Consider the following 24,658-nt stretch of genomic DNA (forward strand, 5'->3'; position numbering starts at 1 on the left):
CGATATGCTCTAGTTTCTCCACAAATTGTTGGGCTCGATCTAGGAATCACTGGGTGAAACATAGGGCCTCTTTTTATGCAGGAAGTCAGAGATCAGGTGATCATAAAGGTCTCTTCTGGCTGGAGCGGTGTGAATAACGGATTTTTTTCAGTTCACTGGATGAACTGGGGGGAAGAAAGTTTTGGGTGGACCCAAAAGATGCATTTTTCAAATTTGGCAGTGAACCTGAAAAAGTTGAAAAAAATTAAACCTGAAACAAACAATATTTTGTTCAATCCAAAACAAAATGTGTTATTTTGGATTTTTTTAGTTTAACCATTTTAATAGAGGCAAAATTTAAAACAAGCCATTTTGAATAAAAATCCAAAACATTTCATTTTGAAAATGTCAGAACAAAACATTTTTGATTTTTTTAAAAAAAGTTTTAATTTTTTTTTAATTGAAATAATTCAACTAAATTGACACAATTTCAGGAAGTGTTTTGGTTCCATGTACTTCATTTAATCTTGATATTTAATGTTATCAACATAGATTTTATATAAAACCTGCGATGCAGTTAATGACCACTTCTTATAGCGGTTGGAAGGAAGCGATTAAATCTTGTTAAAATAAACTGTATATCAGGGATTGACTGGCTTTCTTTTATCAGTACTCCAAAAACAGCATGTAAGAAAACTGGCTCTTGGATCGCTTCTGATAAAAAGTGATCTGCAAGTGCCTCATAAATATTCCTACATCCCTTTGAGGGATCATAGAAGCTGTTATGTTCACTTTTATAACTGGATAAAGTGAGGGACGAATAAGTGACTTTCTCAAAGAAACCCAGATAATCAGTGGCAGTCTAAGGTATAGAAACCGAAAGCCTGGGCTGCCCCGCCTCTGCTGCAACCACTAGGCAACACTGCCCTTAAAATCAGACCCTTGCAATCAACTCGAGTAACTTCCCTCGTTTTAGGACCTGCTTCTGTTCCTGTAAATCAACTCTAACACACTCCAAGGGCTCGGTCGTGAGCTTGAGTTCTGCACCGGTGCAGGAAAGGAAATGGCGTGAGATGCTCCCACGGCTGGTCTGTGTGTTTGTGGTGGGGGAGGAGGGAAAGCTGCTGCTGCTGCTGCAGCGGTGCAGTATGGCCTCTCCCACGCAGCTGGGGGGAAGTGTGCGCCTGCATGGCAGCCAGCACAGCGGGGCGGGCATGGAAGGGACAGTAAGCTGCCGGGCGTAGGGTTACTGGTGTCACAGTTAGATTCCAGGCCTGCTCCTGGGCCAGTGCATAGTTGTGCCGTCCCTTCCTTGGGGCCTGGGGTTAGTCCATGATCTAGCCCACAGCCTAGGTTGGAGGCAGGCTGCACAGCCCTCTTTGGCGGTGATGGGAGTTTATCCAAGCAATGTGTCAACACTTCCTCCCAATGCCCGCTCTGCGCTCTTGTTACCAACAAACTGCTCTGAAGCGGATTGTGCTTGAAAGGGAGTTTTATTGCCAAATCGCAAAGCTCTTTACAAGCAGAAGACCGTGTTCCCTTTCCGCAGCCATGACCACTGATTTTCAGAAACCATCATTCACTGCTGCTTGCTAGCACAGTCGCTTCCTTCCTGCAACTCTGCCCTTGTACAAATCTGGAATTGAGTCACATACCATCTCGACGTGCCCACCACGTCTTCAGCCCCGAGACAGCAAGCTTAGTGCAGCCAGAGATCGTGAGCGGAGAAAAGCAGGGTGCTCGGCGGTAGTAGGTAAAATGAAGACAGGAACGGTCTTGCTAGATCAGCGCAATGGGCCTTCTGCTCCAGAACCCGGCTGTGATAATGACCAGTACTAGCTGTTTAAGAGGAAAGTGCAAGAACCCCGGAAGACAGCTATGGAATAACCTGCCCTCCCCTATTAGGCAGAGATTGGCTTATGCCCTGAAAAAGAATAACGTGCGCGACTGTGAATGCTTCAGAATGAATTAAATGTTCTAAACAAACCAGGAAGCTGTGTTTATACAGAAAGCCCAGTCGAACCAAAATTCGAGGTGGGCTAATCACTTCGGAATGAAACTGCTAAACCTATAGGGGAAAAATAAAAAAGGCTATTTTTCCTTAATTAACGTAACATTTTCAGCCATGAAGATACTGACTGTTAAAAAGAAAGTTCACTTAAGTTATACTTATTTATAAGACATAGTACATAAAGGTAAGTGACGTTAGTATAGTGCGTACAGTATAGCTCTGGCTTGTAAAAAGGTTTAGCTCTCCCATCTCCTAACAGATTCAGGTGTCTTCTGCTAAGATTCCTACTGGGGTTTCAGTAAAATGTCAGACATCTGCTCATTAGAATATTCAGTATTATTTAAAAAAAAAAAAAAATTACAGTAAATATAAGCACATCCTGTAGATTCTTGCTGTAAAAGATAAGAGTCTGGTCATATTCATCAACACTGCCCTAGGTAGATATTTAAAACATGGCACATTGTGATGACAAAATACTTGTAAGAGTGAAAGCATCCCTGGGTATCAGAGATGAATCTGAGTTGGATCCAAACCTTCCCCATGTTCAAGGGTATTCAGATCCTGGGGTTTGGTTTGGTCCCAAGGGACAACTTCAGCACTGGGATTTGAATCCGCAGCCAAACATTACCCATGGGAAGATCAGGGTGCTGGCTTGGGCACATCCCTATTACAGATGCATCGCCATTAGCCATCTGCTTTATCCTTTGTTATACAATTTTATCTCACAAGTGCCTGAAGGCTGATGTCCCAAGACATTCTGTACGCACCAGGTTTGTACAGCTCGCGTTCACATCGCACAGTGTTCGGTAAACAAAAGTGCACATGCAGAAAAATACATATTTGATAGCTGGTAGGCACTGAATAGACTAGGTCTGTATTGTTAGCCCTTGTCTTATAAGTACATCTCGTAAGAGAACAAGATCCCCCAGTTCACATTGAATCTACAGCAGTAAATTATGCAGAACCAGAGTTCATCCTTGGCCTACCTCGAGGGGATATGCTCTGGACTGCACATATTTGAAACTCTGTTGTCCAAAAGCAGGGCTGGCACCTGAAACTCAAGCAAATTCTACTATGCAGAAACTTCTTGGATGATGGAATAATGAGAGATTTTCAATACAACTCCTATGACTGGCTTGAGAATGAGGCAGTTTAAATCACACAACTTGGAAGTGTCTGGTTGAGTGACTACCTATCTCTTCTCTGGGATTTTTCCATGCCTGAAATGCCTTGGATCAGGGTTGGGCCGTACACAGCTAGGAGCACTCATCAGCTGAATTAGAAAGGAGGGGAAAAAAGACTATAGTTTTGAGTTTTACTTTGCTGCTGTTATGGTAGATGTTTGTAGCATGGGGTACCATGGAGCCTCACTGAGCTACAGGAAAAATAAGATGGTGGATAGCATGATCCTGGCTTAGCACTTGGCAGGGGTAGATGGCACAAGCTACTTGGTAGTGTAGATATTTTAGCAATGAGAACTTCCAAATCGGACTTTCTCTCCTCGCTCAGAAATTCTTCCTATTCTGCTGGGCCTTAGCTATTCAACACCACCTGCATTCCCCATAGCTCCATAAGATCGGTGTAGAAAGATCCAATCCTTCCTCTCTGCACAAGCCTAGATAAAGCAAAGAGGAGGTGGTGGCCCTTTGAATTCCTGTGTAGTTGATGTGGTGCCATTGAGCATGAATATTTTAGGGCAAAACTGTGAAAGGAGGATACAAGGGATGCACCCGCACCTTGTGCTGACCTGATTTGGTTGATCAAATGAGCATCAATGAACTGGGATTGGCAGGCAGGTGACCCGGTTCACATACACACGTGTTGTCTGAGGGTGCAAAGGGTGCTTTCGTTGTTAATCTCTGTCATGCAAGACATAATTTTGTAATCGCTTTCTCAAAACGACTACTTCCATTTCATCACATTTCTCTCACTGGATGCTTAGGGAGATGCAACTGCTTTTAACAGGAGGACCGAGAATCAAGGAGAATGTTGCCTTTGCCTTCTATGGGAACCAGACTGGGCCCTTATTTAGTAATGCCTTCTTCATGTCAGTGGATATAGTTCAGCCACCTCCCGCCCAAGAATTTATATGCAAAATGCATTTCTCTCGATTGTATTTAAATATTTGTTCACAGAGGGGACATTCATGCCAAGAAAACAGCTCCCAGTGTGGCCAGAGCACAGCCGGTAAAAATCTGTTCAAATGACATGATTAGAGCAGTGGTTCTCAGCCTGCAGGACACTTACGGCCCAATCAGCACACGTGGCATCTTCAGGGCCACATAGGTAGTGTGTATATATGTTGTGTGGATGCGGCCCGTCTAACACACAGAGAGCTGCTTATGCAGCCCACAATGGTAAATAGGTTGAGAACCACTGGATTGGACGTTCCATCAAAACCAGTGGCCCTGCCACACACGTTGTCAGTCAATATCCCCAGACAAGGCTTCTCGACACAAAGCGGGGGGAGATTCTACTTTCAGAACAGCCAGCCAACCGCTCCCAAATATCCGGCTACTTCTACAGCACAGGAGACTCGAGTTACCCGGCCGACGTATTGTTTTAAAAAGAACATTTTGCCAGGAGCAGGTATTTCAAATGGAGCAGCACTATCGAGAAGAATGAGCACAGAGTGAGGGGTGTGACTGCTAAATTCTATACCTGGCTCTGAAGTGGACTCTCCCTCTGGGCAAATCACTTCACATCGCTGCCTCGGTTTCCCCACTGGTAAAATAATACTTGCTTGGCCATGGTAGTTTAATACTTGTACGGTGCTCAGAACATGGAAGGGTTGTTGTGTTTAAATCTGGTCTAGAGCTGAAAAAAATGACTTGCCATCACCAGTTTGCCAGTTCTGTGTGGATTTCTAAGTCCGTTTTTAAGTGCAGATGTGTTTAATAAGTCTCTTTGGAGACTGTTAGCCATTTGCTCCAGAATGTAATTAGGTCAGGTAGTCAAAACCTGTCAGCCACTGAACAAACTGAGCAACATTTATGGATGTTTGCGGCCAGATTGCCAGTGGAATGGTTTCATTGGCAAAACTCTGTGTGCCAGTGCAAACTGGGTAATTGCATGTCTTACATGCCAATTTATACATGCCCACATGAGTTTTTGCTGGAATATCCATTGCCCTTCTTTGAAAAACTGACCTTTAGTCTGATTACCAGTGTTGGTTTGTTTTAGGGCCTGATCCAAAGCCCATTGATGTTTTTCCATTGACGTCAATGAGCTTTGGATCAAGACCTTAAAGAATATTCACAGTTTTGCAACTGACGTCCAATGTCCTCTAACTTCCTATTGTCATCAGGGATGGGCATATGGCATAAAGACGGAATAAAAGAAAACTATACCTGAAATGCCCTGCTCTCCATGCATGGTGTGTGCATAGCGACACATAACCACATTTAACACTGACCTAGAAATGGTATAAGTTGTAAATAGCAAATTTTTAGCCTGATTGCAAGAAAGAAGTGTCTTTTAAAGTTCATCTCAGGGAGCACTTCTCCTGTAAAGAGTTACTAGATCTTTCTGCTTTTCGTCCTGTTTCTCTGTCTGTTCCTTATTCAGTTCTCCTAAACCTTTAATTTCTTGTAAGACTTGTGTTGCTTGCCGAAGTTGTTCTACTGCCTCGTTGAGTATCGCCTCAGCGTTTATTGGGGGGCCATTCCCCTCCTGTGCTTGCTGCAACTCTCCACGCAAAACCTTTTGCAGGAGTTTTTCTGTCTTTTCCCTTTCGTAAGCCACTTTCTCCTCCATTTTAGCCAGGCAGGAGTGGGCCTCCTTTTGGAAGCCTGGACCCTGCAGTGCTTTTTGTGCAGTTTTTGATTCATTGAGCAGGTCTCCGAGAGATGCACAGCGAGTTCTGAGAGGTGAGGAATTCCCCAAGGACTGTGGTAAAAGTGTTTTCTCTTTACTAGGTACCTTTGTACTTTCCTGTTTTGCTTCTGTATCTAAGGACATCTTTATTTGTTCCTGTATTGTTTGCTGCTCCTCTTCCTGATCATCAGCTCTCTCACTTCCTTCTTCAGGCTCTAATCTTTGCGGATTGGATTCTGTCACTTCCCTGTCTTCCATTCCATTCGCGGGAGTGTTTGAATCAGCGAGCTCCTGGCTTTCTGAGCCCTTCACCTCTGAAGTGCTCAGGGTGGAATTCACACTTGCTGTCAACGTTTCTGATAAAACCTTAGGAGGAACTGGAGGTTTCACAGTATCCATTGTGACTACCTCCATGAGGTTTTCTTTACTGCCACTCTTGGATGATTTCAAATCTTCTGTGCTTTGAGAGCGAGGGGCTGCTTCATCCCAACTGATCCCTTTCAGCTTGTCCGATAAGATTTTAGGAGGAGGAACTGGAGCCTTTGCTGGGGCCCCGTTGCCAACCTCCACGAGGTTCTCTTTATTGTCCCCAGCTGGTGCTTCGGATTCTTCACCATCCTCACCTTTACTGACCGAATCCTCGTCTTTGGAGGTCAGATCGTCCTTTGATGGTGTGCTCTCCTTAAACTTCTTCGCTGGAGGCAAGGGAGGCGACACAGGCTTTTTAAGCTCTTGATCAGCAACATTGTTATCCGCACTCTGCTTCTCTGACATGACACTGGGTTTTGTAGGCGGCATAGGTGGCTTTGGCGTTTCCTTGGGAGGCGGGACGTCGTCGTTGCTCACCGCCGAGGTGAAGCCTGGAGGGCCATTATCCACTATATCCAGATCTAGCCTCAAGATTCCATCCGAGGTAGCCTTGGCAACCTGAGAAATGCAATACAGGAGAGCTTCTTTTAGAATATGTCCCGTTAGCAATCCCCTGAACTACCCTGGGCTCACAACCAGTCTTTAAAAAATCATTTAAGTCAAAGAAGTGGATAGAGTGGGGGGCACTGAATCCAGCCTTTGACTCTACGCATCTTGTGTCTCACAAGGTGGACAGTGCAGACAAGCCCGTACACCTCAGCACAGCTTACACACATAAGACTGAGCAATGCCTCTGTTTCTGCTCCCCTCTGCACCGCCACTTCTCACTCAGTTTAACACCCGGTATGACGTTACACCAGCACACACCAGTGCAAGCATATGTGCCATTGAGCTATTTTCTCTCCAGTAGTGGAGCGACAGTCTGGAGAGCATCCAACCCATAATCACAGAGGTGAAGAATTGGTCCTAAGCCGTTGTACAACCAACCTACCAAAAAGTCCTTTTTTCCTTTCTAAGTTCTAAGCACTGAGCTGTGCAGTTCTGGTGCGGAGTGTTTCCAAGTTACAAATATTTACAAGGACAGGTGTGCTGTCTGAACTGATAAATGCAAAGAGTTTCCCAGAGCAGAGGAGAGACAAGGTGGGTGAGATAATATCTCTTATTGAACCAACTTCTGTTGGTAAGAGAGACAAAGCTTTTGAGCTACACAGCTCTTCCTCAGGTCTGGGAAAGGTACTCAGAGTGTCACAGTACGTACAAGGTTGAACAGATAGCTAGCATATATTCTTGACTAGAATAGAAAGCTTTCAAGAGTTTTATGTGCACTAAGATCACATGAGAGCTACCCAGAAGATGAGAGCCAACAATCTATGACGTTTGCAGAAAGAACTTTAGCCTCTAACCCGTTCACTAGTTTAATCTTCTAAAATATCAATACATCTTCAGTGTAAGAACTCCCTTAGAAATCATGGCAATCTAATATTTATTAGCACCTCCTATATAAGAGAATCGTGTGTGTGGTGTTTGTTTGTTTTAAATGCTAGCTACGGAAAAGCTCCTGAGAACTGGAAATAGGCAGGCTGCTTTACAAAACTGTCTTAGGCAAAACCAGTTATAACCAAGGTTCAGATTCTGTCATGGGTATTTTTAGTAAAGGTTGGGGAGAGGTTAGCAGCAATAAACAAAAATTCACGGAAGTCCGTGCCCTGTCTCTCGCTTTTACTAAAAATATCCTGAGAGATGAGTGAAAACAGAGCTGCTGAGGCGTGCAGCTGCTTAGCCCCACCGGTGTTCCAGCCACAGGGGCGGACGGTGCAGCTCCAACCCCAGGGGAGCTGCCCCAAACCCAGCAGCTGCTCCGGCGGGCCAGGAGCTGCTCTGGCAGGTCCAGAGCTGGCCCCCGGTCTGCTGTTGGGTGGCAGCCCCGGGGCCGACAGCTACTCCAGCCCTGCCCCTGAAGTCCCGGAAAGTCCTGGAATTCGTGACCTAATCATATCTTTCATTATAACCCACGCTCCTTGCTTTATGTGTTGTTTTTAATTAAGCAGTAATGGCACCTGCCAAACAATGAAACAGCTCAGGAACTGTAGAAAAGCTCACGAAATATATCACATGATGCAGCAGCTGCCACTCTGAAGGATGCAAAATCTCAAACAGCTGCTGTCCACCTTCCCACAGATAAGAACTTGCTTGCCAGCTGGTCTTACCTGGAAGGGGTCAGCTAGAAGCTTGCGTTCTATTACAAGTGTGTTTTGCATGTAATCAGCATGAACCATACACGCAGGAATCGTTCTCACTGATGCCTGCTTGGAACTTTTACCAGGTGGAGGCTGCATACAGGTGATTTCACGGTGCTGAAACATGCAACCCCAAGCTGCCTCCTTACCTCTTTCAGATGAATTCTGGTGGGTGGTCTGCGCCCGTGTCCCACTTTCACTCTGCCTCGAGTCACATGTTCCAGAGAGAGGCTCTCATCTACCTTCACCTTTAAATGGGGGAAGGGTGAAAAGGAGAACTTCACTGACTTGTCAATACCCGTCTCAAACCAGCTCATTGAGAGAGACCTTCTCAGACCTTCTCAGTCATTTCTGACAAGGCTGCATGTGTATCCAGGATGGCTTTTGAATAGGTCACCATCACAATCAGGTCCCAGATTTCCAGGCCTATTGAAATCAAACCTCTAAGCCTTGTTTTCTGTGTGTTGTTATTGCTCACCAGCACCATTTATATTGCCTTAGAACCTGCCATCCCTTTCATAAGCATTTACACTGCACTCTATATATATATATATATATATATATATATATATATATATATATATAGCCATATGTATCACACGCGCCAGCACTGAAAGAGATGCCAAAAGCTTCTCTGTAAGCAGGAAAGTTACACAACCCTTTCTTGGGTGGAAGTTTCTATGACAGCCTCCTTCATCCTCTTAGCCACTGACTACATATGCAGACAATCTGGAGGGTTTGTTCTTGGAAAGCCAAAAGGTGCGGGCAGGCTTAAGCCTCATCTTCCATTCCTTACAGCTGGCTGCCAGCAATGTGAACTTGTACATCGACAAAACATTACTCTGCATGGCCACAGAATCTATTTAGTATTTTCAAAGCAAATCCAGCTGTGATCCAGCATAGCCGCCCTCAGCATCTTAGCCATGGGCTGTTGGAATTCAATGCTCGCTCCAAATTCTCAGTTTGGTTTGCAACATGCACATTCATGACGGCTCTGCCGTCTACGCTCCTGCCTCTCTGTGAGGGCGGAACTGAGTTCATCTACAAGATGATACGCTAGTTCTGCAACCTCATAGGTGAAATGGAGAGAGTCTGACTTGATCCATCAAACTTTCTGAGGTTTGCCAATCCCTAGGTACCTCCGGGGCAGGGAAAGGGAGGGCACAAAAGACTTTTGTTGTCCTGCACCCAGGCTGGGCTTGGAATGTGGCAGGGAGATATAGTAAAACTGCTCTGGCCATCTAAGAGGTGAAGGCATGTTAATAATGCTGACCTGACTGTGAACTGTATCAGCAGATTTTGTTAATAGACCTTTTCTTGTACTGCTTTAATGGTCTCCGGAAGCTGGACAGAAGGTGTGAGTGGCGACATGGATTAGTTGCAACGGGGGCTGAATTTCCACATTTACTTACTGGAATCAGCTTTAAAATTCACAGCCTAGCATGGCTCCCATTTTCCATGTGCTACGTGCCTGTACTATTCTGGCTCTATGCCTACCACTCCTGGCTCTCCCCACCCCCACCTACTAAGTGAAGGGAGCATGCTGCCATGTTGCCAGAGCGTACCGCATGCTTGTGATCCGAGCTGGCATAATGGACCCAAACTGATCTAGATTAGTGTGCCCCTCAGGCTGCTATAAACTACACTGGGGCAGGTGGCTCATGGAGCAGACCTCAGGAATAGGGGAGTCATGAATGTCTCCTTTGCATGAATGTCTCCTCCCACCAGCTGCACCCAGCGCTTACTGGGCACCACTGGGGATTCAGTGTCCTCAGTGTCTGAAGGCATAGAGGGCAGCATGGAGATATTGCAACAAGAAGGGCTTCAGAAATGCCAATTGATTGCATGCAGCTCTTTCCATTTACTTGTCTCTGCTCCCCAGAGAGATCAGAGTTCTCCAAAGTTGAAAGACAGAGCAGGCCAATGGGGTCTATATTTAATAAAAACAAAATGGGACAAAGGACTTTGCACTCTGCGCAAAGGAGTGCAGTGTCAATCGCACATCCTCATCCCTAGGGGACAGAGAGAGAACTCCACTTTGGAAAGAGAGTACAGCACCAGCGCTGCTCTCCCCCGGCAACCAGGGAGTCGGAGGCTGGTTGCTACAGCAAGGGCTGTCTGGCATTACACTACATTACATCACCTCTCCTGCTTATCGGTAACGTGAGCGTGAGCTCGAATGCTGAGTTTTCTGCTGCTCAGGTTTATGATCTAGCCCCAGCTCGTCTGCTGATCCCAGCTGGTCCAGTTACTTACGAGTGCTGCTTTTTATTTGCTATGACGAACAAGCAATGCCTCCCAAGGTGCTCTCCTGGACCTCCTCCAGGTACTGCGCGTGGCCTCCAGTGAACAAAAATAGAGAGTCTGGATCTTTTAAATTTAAATGCTTTTTCTCATCAAAATGGCACAGTGCAATTGGAGTCCCATTCTCCGCTCCTTAGTCCAACTTCCCACTGGCTTCCTTGCCTGAGTAACAGGCACAGGATTGAGCCCGTTCTATATGCTATGCCATGTCTGTAGCGCATGCTTGACAAAGGCATGTGGTGGTTTTTATCCCCTGCCTTTCTCTCAAAGATTTTTACACTAGTTTCCACTTCCCTAATGACTGGCCTGTCTTTCACTAATCAGACCTCATTGGTTTCTTAGTCTCCAAGTTACCCCATCTCATTTCTTTATATCCATTTCCTTGGTAGTGGTTTCTCTGCTCCTCCTCCTTATTACTGAATGAATGCACAGTGGATGCTACTCTTTCTGGTAAAGCATTGAGGTTCGCTCCATGTCAAACCCTGCGCTGAATGTCTGGATTTGAGGAGAGTTTCAGAGTTCATGTGGGTGGGAGGCAGCTGCTCTGCAACCTCGCCAGCGCGGCTTCAGGCACCACTTGGCAACACATCGCTGGATGGTAGTGCTAAAGGCCCGCGTAGCAGCTTTCCATTAGAGATCTCTCCCGGCAGCATGAACTGTGTCACGTTACCTGCATGTCCAGTTTTAAAGTTGGGGCCCAACCCTAAGGCCAGTGCAGTGTCGCAGTAAGCAGGCTGTGTGCTATAGAGAGTCTTGGAGCTGCGGGGAAGGATAGCCTTCCACAGCCAGGGCAGAGCAGCCACTCGGCAAATTCCGAGCTGCAGTAGCTCCAGGGCCCTAGTTACTTCTATGGGGGTAGGTAAGAGATGCCAGTGGGTTAACTCAGGGTCTTATCCAAAGCCCTCTGAAGTTACTAGTACATCTCCCACTGAGTTCAGTGGGCTCTGGACCAGACCCTTAGTTGCTTGTAGCTCAGGCCAACTGCATAGTGTCAGATAATTTCCTCTACTCCCCTCTTTTGTCCTTCTTGAGAGTCCCAGCATTACAATATTGGAAGGGGGCAAATGACTTATATGGGGAATGCATGGCTTAGGGGGTGGTGGATTCTATACAGACAATCCCAGAGAGGCTTCTTTGAAACTCTGCTGAAAGGTATATGTTCCGCATTCAGAGGTACGTTGTCAGAGAGGAAAAGACACAGCATTGTTATCCCATTCCCAGGGGCAAATTCTGGGTGTCACACACGCCACTTCCGGGCCCCTCAGCACCTGTGTGATGCCACATCAGAGTCTAACCCATGTAACAACATAACGCACCCCTATCGTTCTCCAGCCCTTCTGAATTTGGCTCACTGCGTCTTAGGCAGTGGGTTTGTTTGTGTAACACACATACCACGGGGCCAGGAGAAGAGAAGAGAAGCAGCAGGACAGGGGAAGGTGTGAACCAGCTGCTACTCTAACTTCTTATGTGTTCTGGCTCCCGAATGCAAGCTGCAGTGACTAAGGTTATGTCAGCATAATTTATGTCACTCGGCGGGGTGAATAAATCACCCCTCTGAGCAACATAAGTTACACCGACGTAAGCGCACAGCGCTGTGTTGGAAGGAGAGAGACAAGCTGCACTGACATAGCTTCAGCTGTTTGTGGAGGTGGGGTTTTTTACGCCGATGGGAGAGCTGTGCCGCTGTACGTGTAGACATGGCCTAAGCCTTGCCTACACATCGGTAAGCGGTGTAACTCACTTCTCCTTCCACCACCTCTGCATCTGGCCACAAGAGTTTTCTTTTTCGCTTTGACCTTTGTTGTAGCTTAGTATTCAGGAGGCCCAAGCAAAGGAAGGACGGGGGAGCAAGGCTAACATGACACCTGGCCACCAGATTAAGAATGTTGCTATAATCAAAACCTGCTAATAGCAATATGGGGGTCAAGGGGCACAGGACCTGGAGCTGGATTGCCTATGAAACTTGGAGGTGTGGGGGCAGAGGGTCTCAGTTAGAGCCCATCTGTGTGTAGTGAATGAGGGCCGGCACAAAAATGCATACAGCTTGAAACCCATTTGTCTTACCTCATCAAGTATTTTATTTTTGCTTCTGTTGATCCCTTCATTCAGGGCTTTCATCCATGATTCTTTCTCTTCCAAATTCTGAGCCTGAAATTTGATATCATGGACCTGCAAGGGGTAGAGAGATGTTTTCATTTTAATGTTATTTGCCAAGGACAGAAAAGTAGCCTCTACATCATTTGTGTTTTAAACTCAATCTCCAGCTCAGCCTGTGTTTAAACTAGAAATTCCTTTGCAGTGGCTTCACTCCGCAGCCGCAACGAACATAGCTTTGTTTTGCTGGACGGTTTGTTGCTATAGTTTTATTTTTGCAGCAAGCAATTCAATTAATAACACGGGTAACAGTTCCTTCCTCCTGCAAAGGGTGATGAAATGTTCCTGGAGCAATAGATGGCTCTGTACTTAGGGGATTTGCCTGATTGAACAACTCATGCTGCCGTGTTGTCAGGTGCAATAAGATGCTGTATCTCCAACTTCCCCACGTGCTGCAGGCAGAGAGCAGGGTGAAATCTGTGAGGAACAAACCCTGCCTGCTCTTGTATGGTGCTGCTGCATAGGCCGAGGGCGGGATTCTGGGACTCTGTGAAGGGGGGTGCACACCTTGCCTCGGCCGTGCACAGACAGGCTGGCAGGGTGGTGGGGGAGCGCTCACCGATGTCACAGGACATGAGGGTTCAGAAGGATAAAGTGGCAGAGCCATATAGATCCATATGCCATAATTCCCCCCTTCCCACGCCAACAGAGAAGCCCTTAGATCGTAACACCAGATGCAGCTATGATGCCCTGCTATGGCTGGAGAGAAGCTGTGCTGAAGCCCGGAGAGGAGAAGGAGCTCTCCACTTGGCCTAGCACAGCGATCCCCCAGCACAGAACCCATTCCCTCAGACTGTGCTTGGGGACCAGGGATTCCCATGATGCAACTGCTCTTCTCACCATGAACTGCGCCATGGTGCATCATGGGAGATGTAGTTTGACCAGGGAGCCCAGTCTACAGAGAAGAATGGATGTGCAAGGCACATAAACAAACTACAACTCCCATACTGCACCATGGCATCATTTACATATTTCAATGTTTAATTTTTCACTGAAAGGTCAAACTTTTCCATGGAACATTTCAATGAAAACTATTTTTTTTTCATTTTAATTGAAATTCTCTGCAGGGAGGGAGCCAATTTCCCCAACAGCTCTGACTAGTTCTCAGAATTCCTAGTGTTCTGCCTTGACAAACCCCAGACAGCATTCCCTACAGGAAATCGTAGGTGGGATGTAATTTCTTGAGTGAATGAATAAGCAATGGCCTTCAAGAGTCTGAACTCTGTGCTCACTTGGATGGCTAGTTTTTTTTAAACTCCAGATAGTGTCCATGCTAGAAAGTTCAGGGCTGTTTGATCAATGCATGATAAATATCTGTTTCCTCATTAAAAACGAGTGGGAGGCTGATTGAGAGAGTTCTTGGCAACAGATCCAAGTGAATGGTGAGGAAATTCTCCGGTGGCCTGTTCTGAAACAGTGCATTTGTTCAAAAGAATGGCCTTTGCCACTGGCGAATGTAACATCCTCTCGTGCATCCAGACGTTGGCATGTAACTAAAAGGATGACCCAGTTCTCCATTTCTGGAGGAATTACTCAAGCTTCTCACTTGGGCAACAAAGAAATGACCTAATGGGCATTCTCCGTCTCTGGGTTTTACTTCTATTCGGAGCAGTGAGGTGAAATTAAGAGAGGAAAAACTTAGGATGCATACCAGGAAAAGCTTCCTGACAGGGATGTGTTAGCAGATGAAATAAGTTTCCTCAAGCATACAGAGAGGGAAACTGAGGCAAAGAGAGGTTAATTGACTTTCTCTAATGCAGCAGAGCTGGGAATAGAACTTAAGTCCCCTGACCTCAGTCTCCCTGTTCCAAAGCATGGGGTGCAAAGCTTCTCAAAGGAAAGGTGACCAGAATTTTAACAAGGGCAAACCCATGTATTTTTCCCTAGCCTTGTTTTTGGAAAAGGCTGAAGAGTTTTGGCTGAAATTTTCCAGAAAAATTTCAGACACTGGCCTAGAAAGTTTAAGCCCAAACAGCTGAAATTTGGCAAAGTTGTAAGTGACTGAAAACAGAAGTGGCAGGCATCGTTAACAGACAGGGCTGCCGACTCCACTATTCTTATAAAGCCACCTGACAGAGGTGGGGTGTTCTGAGCAGCTACCACTTCCACCGAAGTTAACAGAAAGGAGGACTTCTTGGCACCTTCTGAAAATGGGGTCCCTTTCACTTAGGTGACCATCAATAGGCAACCCCTGGCTAGGCAAATCACCAGGCTGAAACGTTCAGCATCAGATGAAGTCTGACGGGCCTAGAAGCCAGGCTGCCTCCTTCCCTCTCCTGAGCTTTAACCACTAGGCAGTCACCCTTCCCTTCTGCAGCTGCCCTTTGCTAGGAGGGACGAGATGTCAGATTCTAATGTTTAGAACGAGATCTAAATGAGAGGTTTCGATTCTAATCTGCCTCAGTCCCACGCAAACCCTCACTTTCAATGTCTATAAATCATTCACCACGGCCATGAAGGTGAGCGGAATGGGGCATGAAACCCTTTACTTCAGCATAGCAGAAAGGGAGGCAATCCTTCCTGGGATTTCCTGCCTCCTACAAGCGAACCAGTGGAAAAGGTAGGGTGACAAGGTCAAGCTGCTCCTGAACAGCTCGACTCGGAGGTAAGGGCCTGAACTGGGGAGCGTCATAACAACAGCTCTCTGTTCAGGAGACCCAGAGGTCATGCTAAGCAGGGAAGCTAAAGGAAAGCAAGTCTCCAAAACACCGTGCCAGGCTGCTTTTGTTTTAGCCTGAGAAGGACTGTTTCTGTGTGCGCTTAAAATCCTTTTTGTTTGGAAACAGTTTTGCTGTTAAGCTTTGTGATTAGAAAAGCCTGCGAGAAAGATTTCCTTGTGCACAGCTCAGCTGTTGGGCTGCCTGGCAGAGACCTGGCAGCTTACAGCGGGAGTACAGAGAACTCGGGACACATTGTTCAAGGAAAGGATCCCCTGCTTTCAAGCTTCCTCCTCTCTTGCCACTTTGTGCCTCATTTCTGGGTCCCTGACAAAGCCCCTGGGCCTCCGAGAGTGGAGCGTGACTAAGTGTTGGTGTCAGTCTGTGAATGTACGGCAGGGTTGAGTGAAGGCTCGGGGGACCGTTCATCGTTAAGGAGAAGCTGAGGTGTCCCTCTGGCATGTAACCGTGGTTGTACAATTGAACGCTGACCTACAGTTTCATGCACCTACACGCAGCTATGGCACCAGCTGGGCTGGCAGATTGTGAAAGGATGCTCGTGAAGCTACTGTACGGGTCTGGGAGGGAGGAGACCTGTGTTCTCTCCACAGCTCTGCCAGAGACTTGCTGTGTAACCTGGCACAAGTCGTGCTCTGTGCTTGGTGTCCCCCCAAATTGTAAAAGGGGGGTAGTACTGACAGACCCACCTTTGTGATCTTGTGGGTAGCACGCTGGACTAGGGGTCAGACAGCGTTCTGTCAAGGACTTGTTCAGGGGAGCCCCGTGACCTGTTCTGTGGGAGGGCAGATTAGATGATCACAAGAGTCCCTTTTGGCCTTAAAACCTGTGTATTCACAGGGGGACTGAGGCTAAATTCATTAGTTGGTGCCCAGAGACCAGCACAAGGGTCTTGGTCTCACTTGAGCCCTATTTTGGGGAATTAAGTGATGTCTGTCCTTGGCCTGGCCCTCTAGCCGAAGTGAATTTCACCCTAATATCTGTAAAGCATTTTGAGATCCTTGCACAGAAGCACCAAGTATTTGAAAGAACTTGCAGTAATTCCCTCCACCCCAATATGCCACTAATCCTCACTTTTAGCACATTCAGAGGTGCACACGTAATACTACATATATCCCTTGGTCTTTTCTTCAAGTCACAGGCCGTCTTGGGAAGCACATCTCACAATGCTTACCTGGCATTTTCCCCAAGATACACCTGTATTTAGAGAACAGAATTTCAGCCACTTATGCTAGCCTTCCAGCCATTCGATACAGGACCAGTCTGGGGTTACTGAAAGCAAACGGCCAGGTGGAGGAAACTGACTCAACTTCCACATCAGTAAAATGGGGATAACACGGTTATCTTCCACCCCAAGTGACTGAAGGTTATTTAATGGCTGACTAGGCACAGTGCTGTGTAGGTGTTAAGTATTTTCACAGGCGTGGTGGGCTTAATTAATTCAGCATAACCCCCCATATTTAAATAAAAGTGCCCTGTTATTTTTTTCAGTGGGGCCACGCAGTGGCATACTGAGGGTCTCTGGCGCCAGGGGGCCAAGCCTACATTTGCGCCCCCCCCCAGGCATCACACACCTCCCCACGCAGGGCAGGAGGGGTCCCAGCACTATCCCCCAGCTGCCCCAGGGAGGGGGGTCTGTACTTGTGGGGGCAGAGTGCAGTTTGGGGGGGCGCAAATACAGGTTTGGCTCTGACACCCCCCTCTCCCCGCACTTATCCTCCGCGCGGAGCCCGCCTCTCCTGCTCCAGCCCCTCAGCCTGGTGCCAACGCGGACGGGGACGGCCTCTACCCCTGGCCTGGGTAGGGGGGCTGGTCTGGTCCTTCATGACGCACGGGTGGGGGGCGGGAGGGAGGGGCTGAGGGGGCACCTCCCATCGTGAAAGGCCGGCCCTGCGCTGACCCATCACTCCAACCCCACAGCCCGGCGCTGGCTTGGACTGGGCGGCCTCAGCCCACCGGCCTGGGGGTGGGGTGCCGGGCCAGCCCTTCACGACATGCTGGGGGGAGAGGCACTGAGGGGTGCCCCTCAGAGCCTCCTGCATCCCCCACCCCCTGTCCATGGTGAAGGGCCGGGTCGGCCCGGCGCCACCCGCTATGTCCCCTCTCGGTACGCCGCTGGGGCCAAGAGCCCACGCAGCTCCCATAAACCCAGCCCTCCCCCGAAATTTGTACACTCATTTAGCCCACGATCAGCAAACATGGCAAAGAAAAGTCAGCTAGCCCTCAAGAGCTCCAAAATCCAGATAATGGGGTGTGTGATTTCCAACTGCTGCACAGACGGCGGATGGCAGCAAGGCTTCCCAATGGACAAGGTTTAGTTGATAAATATCACCACAGCTGCAATTTCAAAACAGAAAGACGACAGTTGTGTACATTGGCTCGCTTGCCTGAAGCCTGCTCTGGCATCTGTGATTAAGTATTTTGCGTGTCAACACCCTCGCTAGGTTCCCTGCCAAAGGGGAAAAAAACCCGCTACAAACAGTGAACTTTTCATTGATCAAAACTCATTTCAGCTAAAGGGGCTTTCTTAACACATGGTCTTTCTCTGGGTCTCCATTTAATTAGGGGCATGATATTATATAGAGCAGAGGAACGGGTGGACTGTCATGGGGCCAGTGCTTTGAAAAAGTGAAGTTAACCGTCAGTGGTGGGTTGCGAGGTGGAAAGCACCACCCTTATGGTAAGGTATGAAGTACCTGGGGTCAGCTCTTGTGCCTGGATGCATGCCTGTAGTGCGGCTGAAACGAATGCAGATACTGGCGTAAGTAAAGCTGAGAATGATTTGACCCTTTCCTCAATGTACAATAGGTTCCTATTGGACCTTCCATTTCTAAGCAGATTTATCTCCATTGACTGCAGCTGGGATTTCTGCTTAAAAACAAATGGCCCAAAGTAGCTAACGGGATCCAATCACTGGAGCTGTGGGTGCTCGGCGGTTAACGGATGGTGGGCAGCCGCCGGTGGGGTTAGGCTTGTAGGACCTTAAATATTAGATTAAGTTGCTATTCATGTTTAGTCAAATTGCAAGATACCCCACCAATAAGACTGGAAGGCTGGTCTTGTGGTTACAGCTCTGGAGTGGAACTCAGGAGACTGGCTCTGCCACAGACTTCCTGTGTGACCTTGGGCAAGTCATTTAATCTCTCTCTTCCCCTCTCCCCCCCACTTCCCATCTGCAAAATGGGTATAATGCCGCTTCCTTTCTTCTCCTTTGCCTGGTCAGGGTGCTGGTTCTTTGCGAAAGGGCCTGCCTCTGTGTTCATACAGAGTTTAGCACAATAATGCTCTGAACTCTGTAAAGTTCTCTTGGCATTACTGTACTAATAAATACTAACTGAAACCTGAGAGTGTGCAAAAAACCCTACAGGGGCTGAATAGTCCTCATTCAGGTAAAACAGACTGAGCTGAGACGCTGACATTTTTGGCTGCAGAAATCCTTGTAGAAATGAATTTGTTTTGGTCAACTCCCCTCCCCGTCAAAGCCTGTCAAATCTAGAACAAGGAAACCATAATTCAGTGACATGTTCTCAGTCTTAGGCCAAAAAAAACAAAACAAAAGGAGAAGAAGAAGAAGAAGAAAACCAATCAAAATCAAAACCAGAAGTGAGATATCTCAGCACAACAACAAAGATACTGGAAGAAATCAATTTGTAAGCACCTAGAGGATAATAGGATTATAAGGAATATCTAGCATGGATTTGTCAAAAACAAATCATGTCAAACTAACCTAACTTTCTTCTTTGAGAGGGTTACTGGCCTAGTGGATAGGAGGGAAGCAGTAGACGAGATATATCTTGATTCAGTCAGGCTTTTGACACAGTCCCACATGACAGTCTCAAGCAAACTAGGGAAACCATGGTCTAGATGAAATTACTACAAGGTGGATGCACAACTGGTTCACTGTCAAACTGGGAAGGCGTCTCTAGTGAGGTTCCACAGGGGTCAGTCCTGAGTCTGGTCCTAGTCAATATTTCCATTAATGACTTGGATAATGGAGTGAAGAGTAGGCTTATAAAATCTGCCAATGGCACCGAGCTGGGAGGGGTTGCAAGTACTTTGGAGGACAATATTAGAATTCAGAACAACTTGACAAGTTGGCAAATTGGTCTGAAATCAACAAGATGAAATTCAATAAAGACAAGTGCAAAGTGCTTCACTTAGGGAGGCAAAAAATGAAATGCACAACTACACAATGGGGAAGAGTTGGCTAGGTGGCGATACTGGTGAAAAGGATCTGGGGATTATAGTGGATCACAAATTGAATATGGGTTAACAATATGATGCACTTGCAAAAAAGGTTAGTATCATTCTGGGGTATATTAACAGGAGTGTCATATGTAAGACACAGAAGGTAACTGCTCACTCTACTCAGGTGAGGCCTCATCTGGAATACTCTGTGCCATTCTGGGTGCCATACTTTAGGAAAGATGTGGATAAATCAGCGGGAGTCCAGAGAAGAGCAACAAAATTGATCAAAGGTTTAGAACACCTGAGTTATGAGGAAAGGTTAAAAAAAAACATCCCTGGATATGTTTAGTCCTGAGAAAAGACAACTGAGGGGGAACCTCTTAACAGCCTTCAATTACGTTAATGGATGTTATAAAGAAAACCATGATCAATTGTTCTCCATGTCCACTGTAGACCTTAATTAAGTAATGGCCTTAATCTGCAGCAAGGGAGATTTAGGTTAGATCTTAGGAAAAGCTTTCTAAGTGTGAGGGTAGGTTTCCAAGGGAGGTCGTGGAATTCCCATCACTGGAAGCTTTTAAGAACAGTTTGGACAAACACCCGTCAGGGGTGGGTTACTTGATGGTCTCTGCATGTCCCTTCCAGCCCTACATTTCTGTGACTGTAAGGCTAGGGACAAAAGAGCTAACTGTGTTGTTTACGAGAGGAGAATGTCAAAACTAGAGGCACAATCCTGCTGCTGCTCTTCCGACTCTCAGCAGTCCTGTAGTGAAAGCTGTAGGGGGGTGGCGGGCAAAGCAGGGTTTGACTCTGGCTCAGGGCTGTACTGGATTTATAAAGGCATTTTGATTCCTGTGCTGATATTAGGTTTTGGATGGCACCGGATCTTGCCACAGGAACCCCATGTGCTAGGGTTTGGGGGATTTGGCAAAATAATACCTGACTCTTAGCTCTCAAAGGAGATCGGTATCATTTTACAGATGGGGAAACTGAGGCACAGGGAGTTGACGTGACTTGCCCAAAGTCACACAGCAGGTCAGGGGCAAAGCCAGGAATAGAACGCTGTTTGCTGGTGTCCCAGTCCAATGCTCAATCCACTCAGCCATGCTGCTTTCCATATATAGAGAGATATTATATATATATAAATATATACATTTTTTTTTATGGACTCTCCTTTGAAAGTTGATTCTTGGCACCATTATTTCAGCAAAGTCAAAAGATTTACTCAAAACAAGAGCCCTGATTCAGGAAAACACATTAAGCACACGCTTAACTCTCACTGACTTCCAGGGGACTTGAGCATATGTGTAGATCAAGTGCTGTCCCTAATCAGGACCCGGGAGAGAACAGATGGGTGCAGAAGGAAGACGCTTTTTTTCATTCTCCGCTGATGAAACCTTGTCTCAGACAGAAGTCTCTAAAGCTGAAAAATTCATGAGGAAACACTTCTCCTGGGGGAAAGTAGCGGTGAAGAAGGAATTCCTCCCCTGGCTATCCACCCTCCCCGCCTCTTGTAAAGAATTCACAGCCACTTTGTGGTTGTTCCTTTGCCACTCAGAACACCCCTGCTGCATTGGGGACAAACCTCAGAGCCTCTCACTCCAAAAGCATTAAAGGGAGAATTGCCCTTGTTTGTTAGCAATCTAGGATCTATGAGACACCAGAAAGCCCAGGTGGAGGGGCAGGGCAGGGATGGTAGATACACACATTAGCCAGTTCATTACCGTAAATCACTGCAAAATCAGAATGAGAATTCTGGTTTCTTTAGGTTTCTAGGCACATAGATACTTTAGTAGGTAGTGGAGTTCAAAGGGAAGAGAAGGATAATCCTACCTTCTTACCCGAGGATCGAATTAAAATGAAACGGTTTTTCCTTTTCAAGAGCGCGCGCAAATCTTGGCACTTGTCATAGTTCTCAAGTTCCACCGTTTCTATGCATTTCTGTTCCTCCTGCAGAGCGGGGGGAGAAGAGAGAAAGAAAATCTTTATCTATAACATTATACCTCTAAATCAAATGCATATCAACGTCTGCATTTTCATCCCTTTGTCTCTCCAACCCTAGTTCTCCTTTAAAATAATCTGCGTGCAATTATAGTTCTGCAGGCAGAAGCCTCCATGAATCAGGCAAACACCTCACAAAAGAAAATCTGCTGCTCTGTAGGCTGCATGTCATTCAGCAGAGGCGTTAGCTCACATGACTAGCTGCTGTGAGCAGAACTGACTATATTTTGCATTTCTGTAATGCTTTCTATCAGGATCTCAAAGTGCTTTATAAGCCTTAACTTAGCCTTCCAGTCCTCCAGTGAGTTAGGTAAATATTATCCCTGTTTTACACAAGGGGAAACTGAGGCACAGACCGTGACTACTCAGGATCATGCAGGGAATCTGGCAGAGCAGGGACAAGAATCCAGATCTCCAGGATCTCTTGTGCTGCAGGCTTGGATCACCCTTCCTTTCAATAAGAACAAACCCAGCGATGGCCATATGTTGTTTAAGCACGTTTTTCCTGTCTGTACATTTGATCTTTCAAAATGGAATCATATTATTCTAAAGAAGGCAGCACTATCAATGCCAGTGTCTTCTTGGGGCCTATCTCGCCACTGAAGTCAATGATGATTTTAATTAGATGAACTTGGCCCATTCTGTCTAATGACATAGCTAAAGTTTCATGCACACGGAGCCCTGGTTCAGTTACCCAGACATCGCATCGTTTTCAACTGGTCCATTTAGTAGGGAAGACAATGTAACATGCGGGGAATATTATTATTATTTCTATCACAGTGACGCCAATCTCATTTGGGCCCCACTGTGCTAGGTGCTGTACAAACACATGGTTGCAGGCAGGGTCTCTGCCCTGAAGACTTTTCAATTAGCTTCGTGTTCATACATATTAATCGCTCACATTAGTGTAACAAATCCTGACGTCACAGAAGTGGAGAACAGCAGTTGCTGCAGGCTGCAAATTAGGACATTTGCAGGAAGTGAGAGAAGCAGCAACACAGAGGTCTCTGAGATGTGAACCAAAGAGTGTTTTCATAAGACATGGGCTCTGACTGGGACTCGGCCGCCAACTCCCATGACCTTTATGGAAAGTGGGGATCCAAATCCGAATGTCGTGTCTCAGGCTTGTCTCTGTCATTGGCCCAAACTAAAACTCTGACTGTGAGCACCCCCAAATTGTGCGGTTTGGGGCTCAGACCGGCTTCTAGCTACGTTTCGCAAATGCCTGGGGAATAGTAGAGGGGGAGTGTAGGGTGTGGGCCACATGTCCTAGCCAGGAAGTTACTGAACAGTTAGAAGCAGGGAATAGTCACAAGGGAAGTGGGTTGAGGGGAATTTCCATGGTTTACCCTCTGACGTTTAAGTGCTCTTGCTGTGTTGCAATTTCTTTCATTGCATTATATTCACAGAGGAGGCCCCCGCTGAGCTGCAGTGCTGGCATACAGAGCAGGGTGCGAGTCACACAAAGGTGCCTGGACCTAATTTAGATCTGGATTTTTTTTTTTAAATTAAAGGAACGTTTATTTCACTTTAAACAGAGGAGGCGAGTAACAGGGGAGAACTGGACGCATCTGCCTCCACGTCCGATGTGCAGCACGAACCTGCTTCTGCTCGCACTGAAACCAGCTCACTCCAAAAGTGCAGGACCAGGCCCTTTCTATAGCCGCTGTCTGCGCAGCAGATGGCACGCACTCTGACAGGGCTCACATGGCCTGTCCTTGCAGCGTAATTACAAATGTGTCCGGGATGGAAACAGAACCTTTAATAAACCCTATAAACCAGCAAATGACAGAGGAGGGTGAGGTCACAAACATGGGCATATATGCTGGGTGATCTCAGGCTGGTTGTTAGAGGAGAGTTTGCCCACATCACAAAACTGCCACCCAGTCAGTCGCCTCTCTGTGACCGTCGGTTGTGGGTCAGGATCAAGGTGGATTGGCAAAGCTTGGTGGGGAGGTTAGCTCAAAAAGCCAGTTGGCAATAGGTCCAGCTCTAGTCTGTGGCAGCAGCTTTGCTCCCAGAATGTCTCTAAGGGCCGTATAATCCTCCTCAGCCCTCCCTCCCTTCTTTCCCACCTAGAGGGTTTGACAGGCACCTTCCCCCAGGTCCCACAGAAGCCATTCTCCCATATGAGGATGGTTGGTGGCTGTGATGGTTTTGGGGGAGGGGAAGGGCATGGCAGGTGAGGGACCAGAAGCTCTACCATGGGCATCAGCCCCCACAAAGCTCTGGAAATATGCTGGTCACTGCAGCATTTAACCTTCAGTATTTCCCCTGGGGGAGGAGTTGGCACTTAAGCACAGCTAGGAAATAAGTGGGAACAGGTCAGCTTCCAGTGGAGTACAGATGGGGGACTCAGAGTACGGCAAAAAGGTTGAATCTCTGTGTACAGGCCCCGTCCTAGGACACAGGCCTGGTTTCTAGGCCAGGCCCCGTAGGGAGAGAGTATTTTAGAAACTGGAGTTTCCCAAGTAAATTACCCCATCTAGTGAGGGGGAGAAAAGGGTGGCCTGGACCAAGATGAAGAAGGAAACCCCATATAAGAAGCAAAGGAAGATTCTGAACTTGGAGCGTGTCTAAATGTGACAGTTTACCATTGGCAAGAGGCCGGCATTAGTTCAGTGCCCAGCCAGGTCACAAGAAAATCCTACATATTTAATATCCACAGCTGAAATAAAGACTCGAACGGCCTGGTGCTGAGGGCCTGCATGACCCATGACCTCTTGGCAGCTCATAGAATCATAGATTAGGGTTGGAAGAGACCTCAGGAGGTCATCTAGTCCAACCCCCTGCTCAAAGCTATATGCGTTCAGCACCTTTCAGGACCAGCCAGCACATTTCTATAACTTTAAGGTCACCTCTGAGTTCTGGAGATCTACTCTTACAAAACGGGACGCACCAGTCTATCCCACACCCGCTTGTGT

The 24,658-nt window shown here is 46.9% G+C and overlaps 1 protein-coding gene across 4 annotated transcripts in view; it reads right to left on the reverse strand.

Annotated features, from left to right (window-relative positions):
* Positions 1–1,453: 1,453 nt before the first annotated feature.
* Positions 1,454–24,658, reverse strand: part of PLEKHO2 (pleckstrin homology domain containing O2) — a 36,983-nt gene continuing 13,778 nt past the window's right edge. For 2 of the 4 annotated variants that reach the window (XM_067555582.1, XM_067555581.1), the window contains 4 exons: positions 21,567–21,683; positions 12,781–12,885; positions 8,562–8,660; positions 1,454–6,733 (listed from right to left, as the gene is read on the reverse strand). In XM_067555582.1, coding sequence (XP_067411683.1) covers positions 5,480–6,733; positions 8,562–8,660; positions 12,781–12,885; positions 21,567–21,683 — 1,575 coding nt within the window. In that variant the 3' untranslated portion in view covers positions 1,454–5,479. Of the gene's footprint in view, positions 6,734–8,561; positions 8,661–12,780; positions 12,886–21,566; positions 21,684–24,658 lie in introns of those variants that run through there. The other 2 variants (XM_067555584.1, XM_067555583.1) reach the window with 2 other exon arrangements.

This window comes from Emydura macquarii, unplaced genomic scaffold, assembly GCF_026122565.2.
Source record: "Emydura macquarii macquarii isolate MOO-44397 ecotype Brisbane River unplaced genomic scaffold, CSIRO-AGI_Emac_v2 contig_1644, whole genome shotgun sequence".
NCBI lineage: Eukaryota > Metazoa > Chordata > Testudines > Chelidae > Emydura > Emydura macquarii.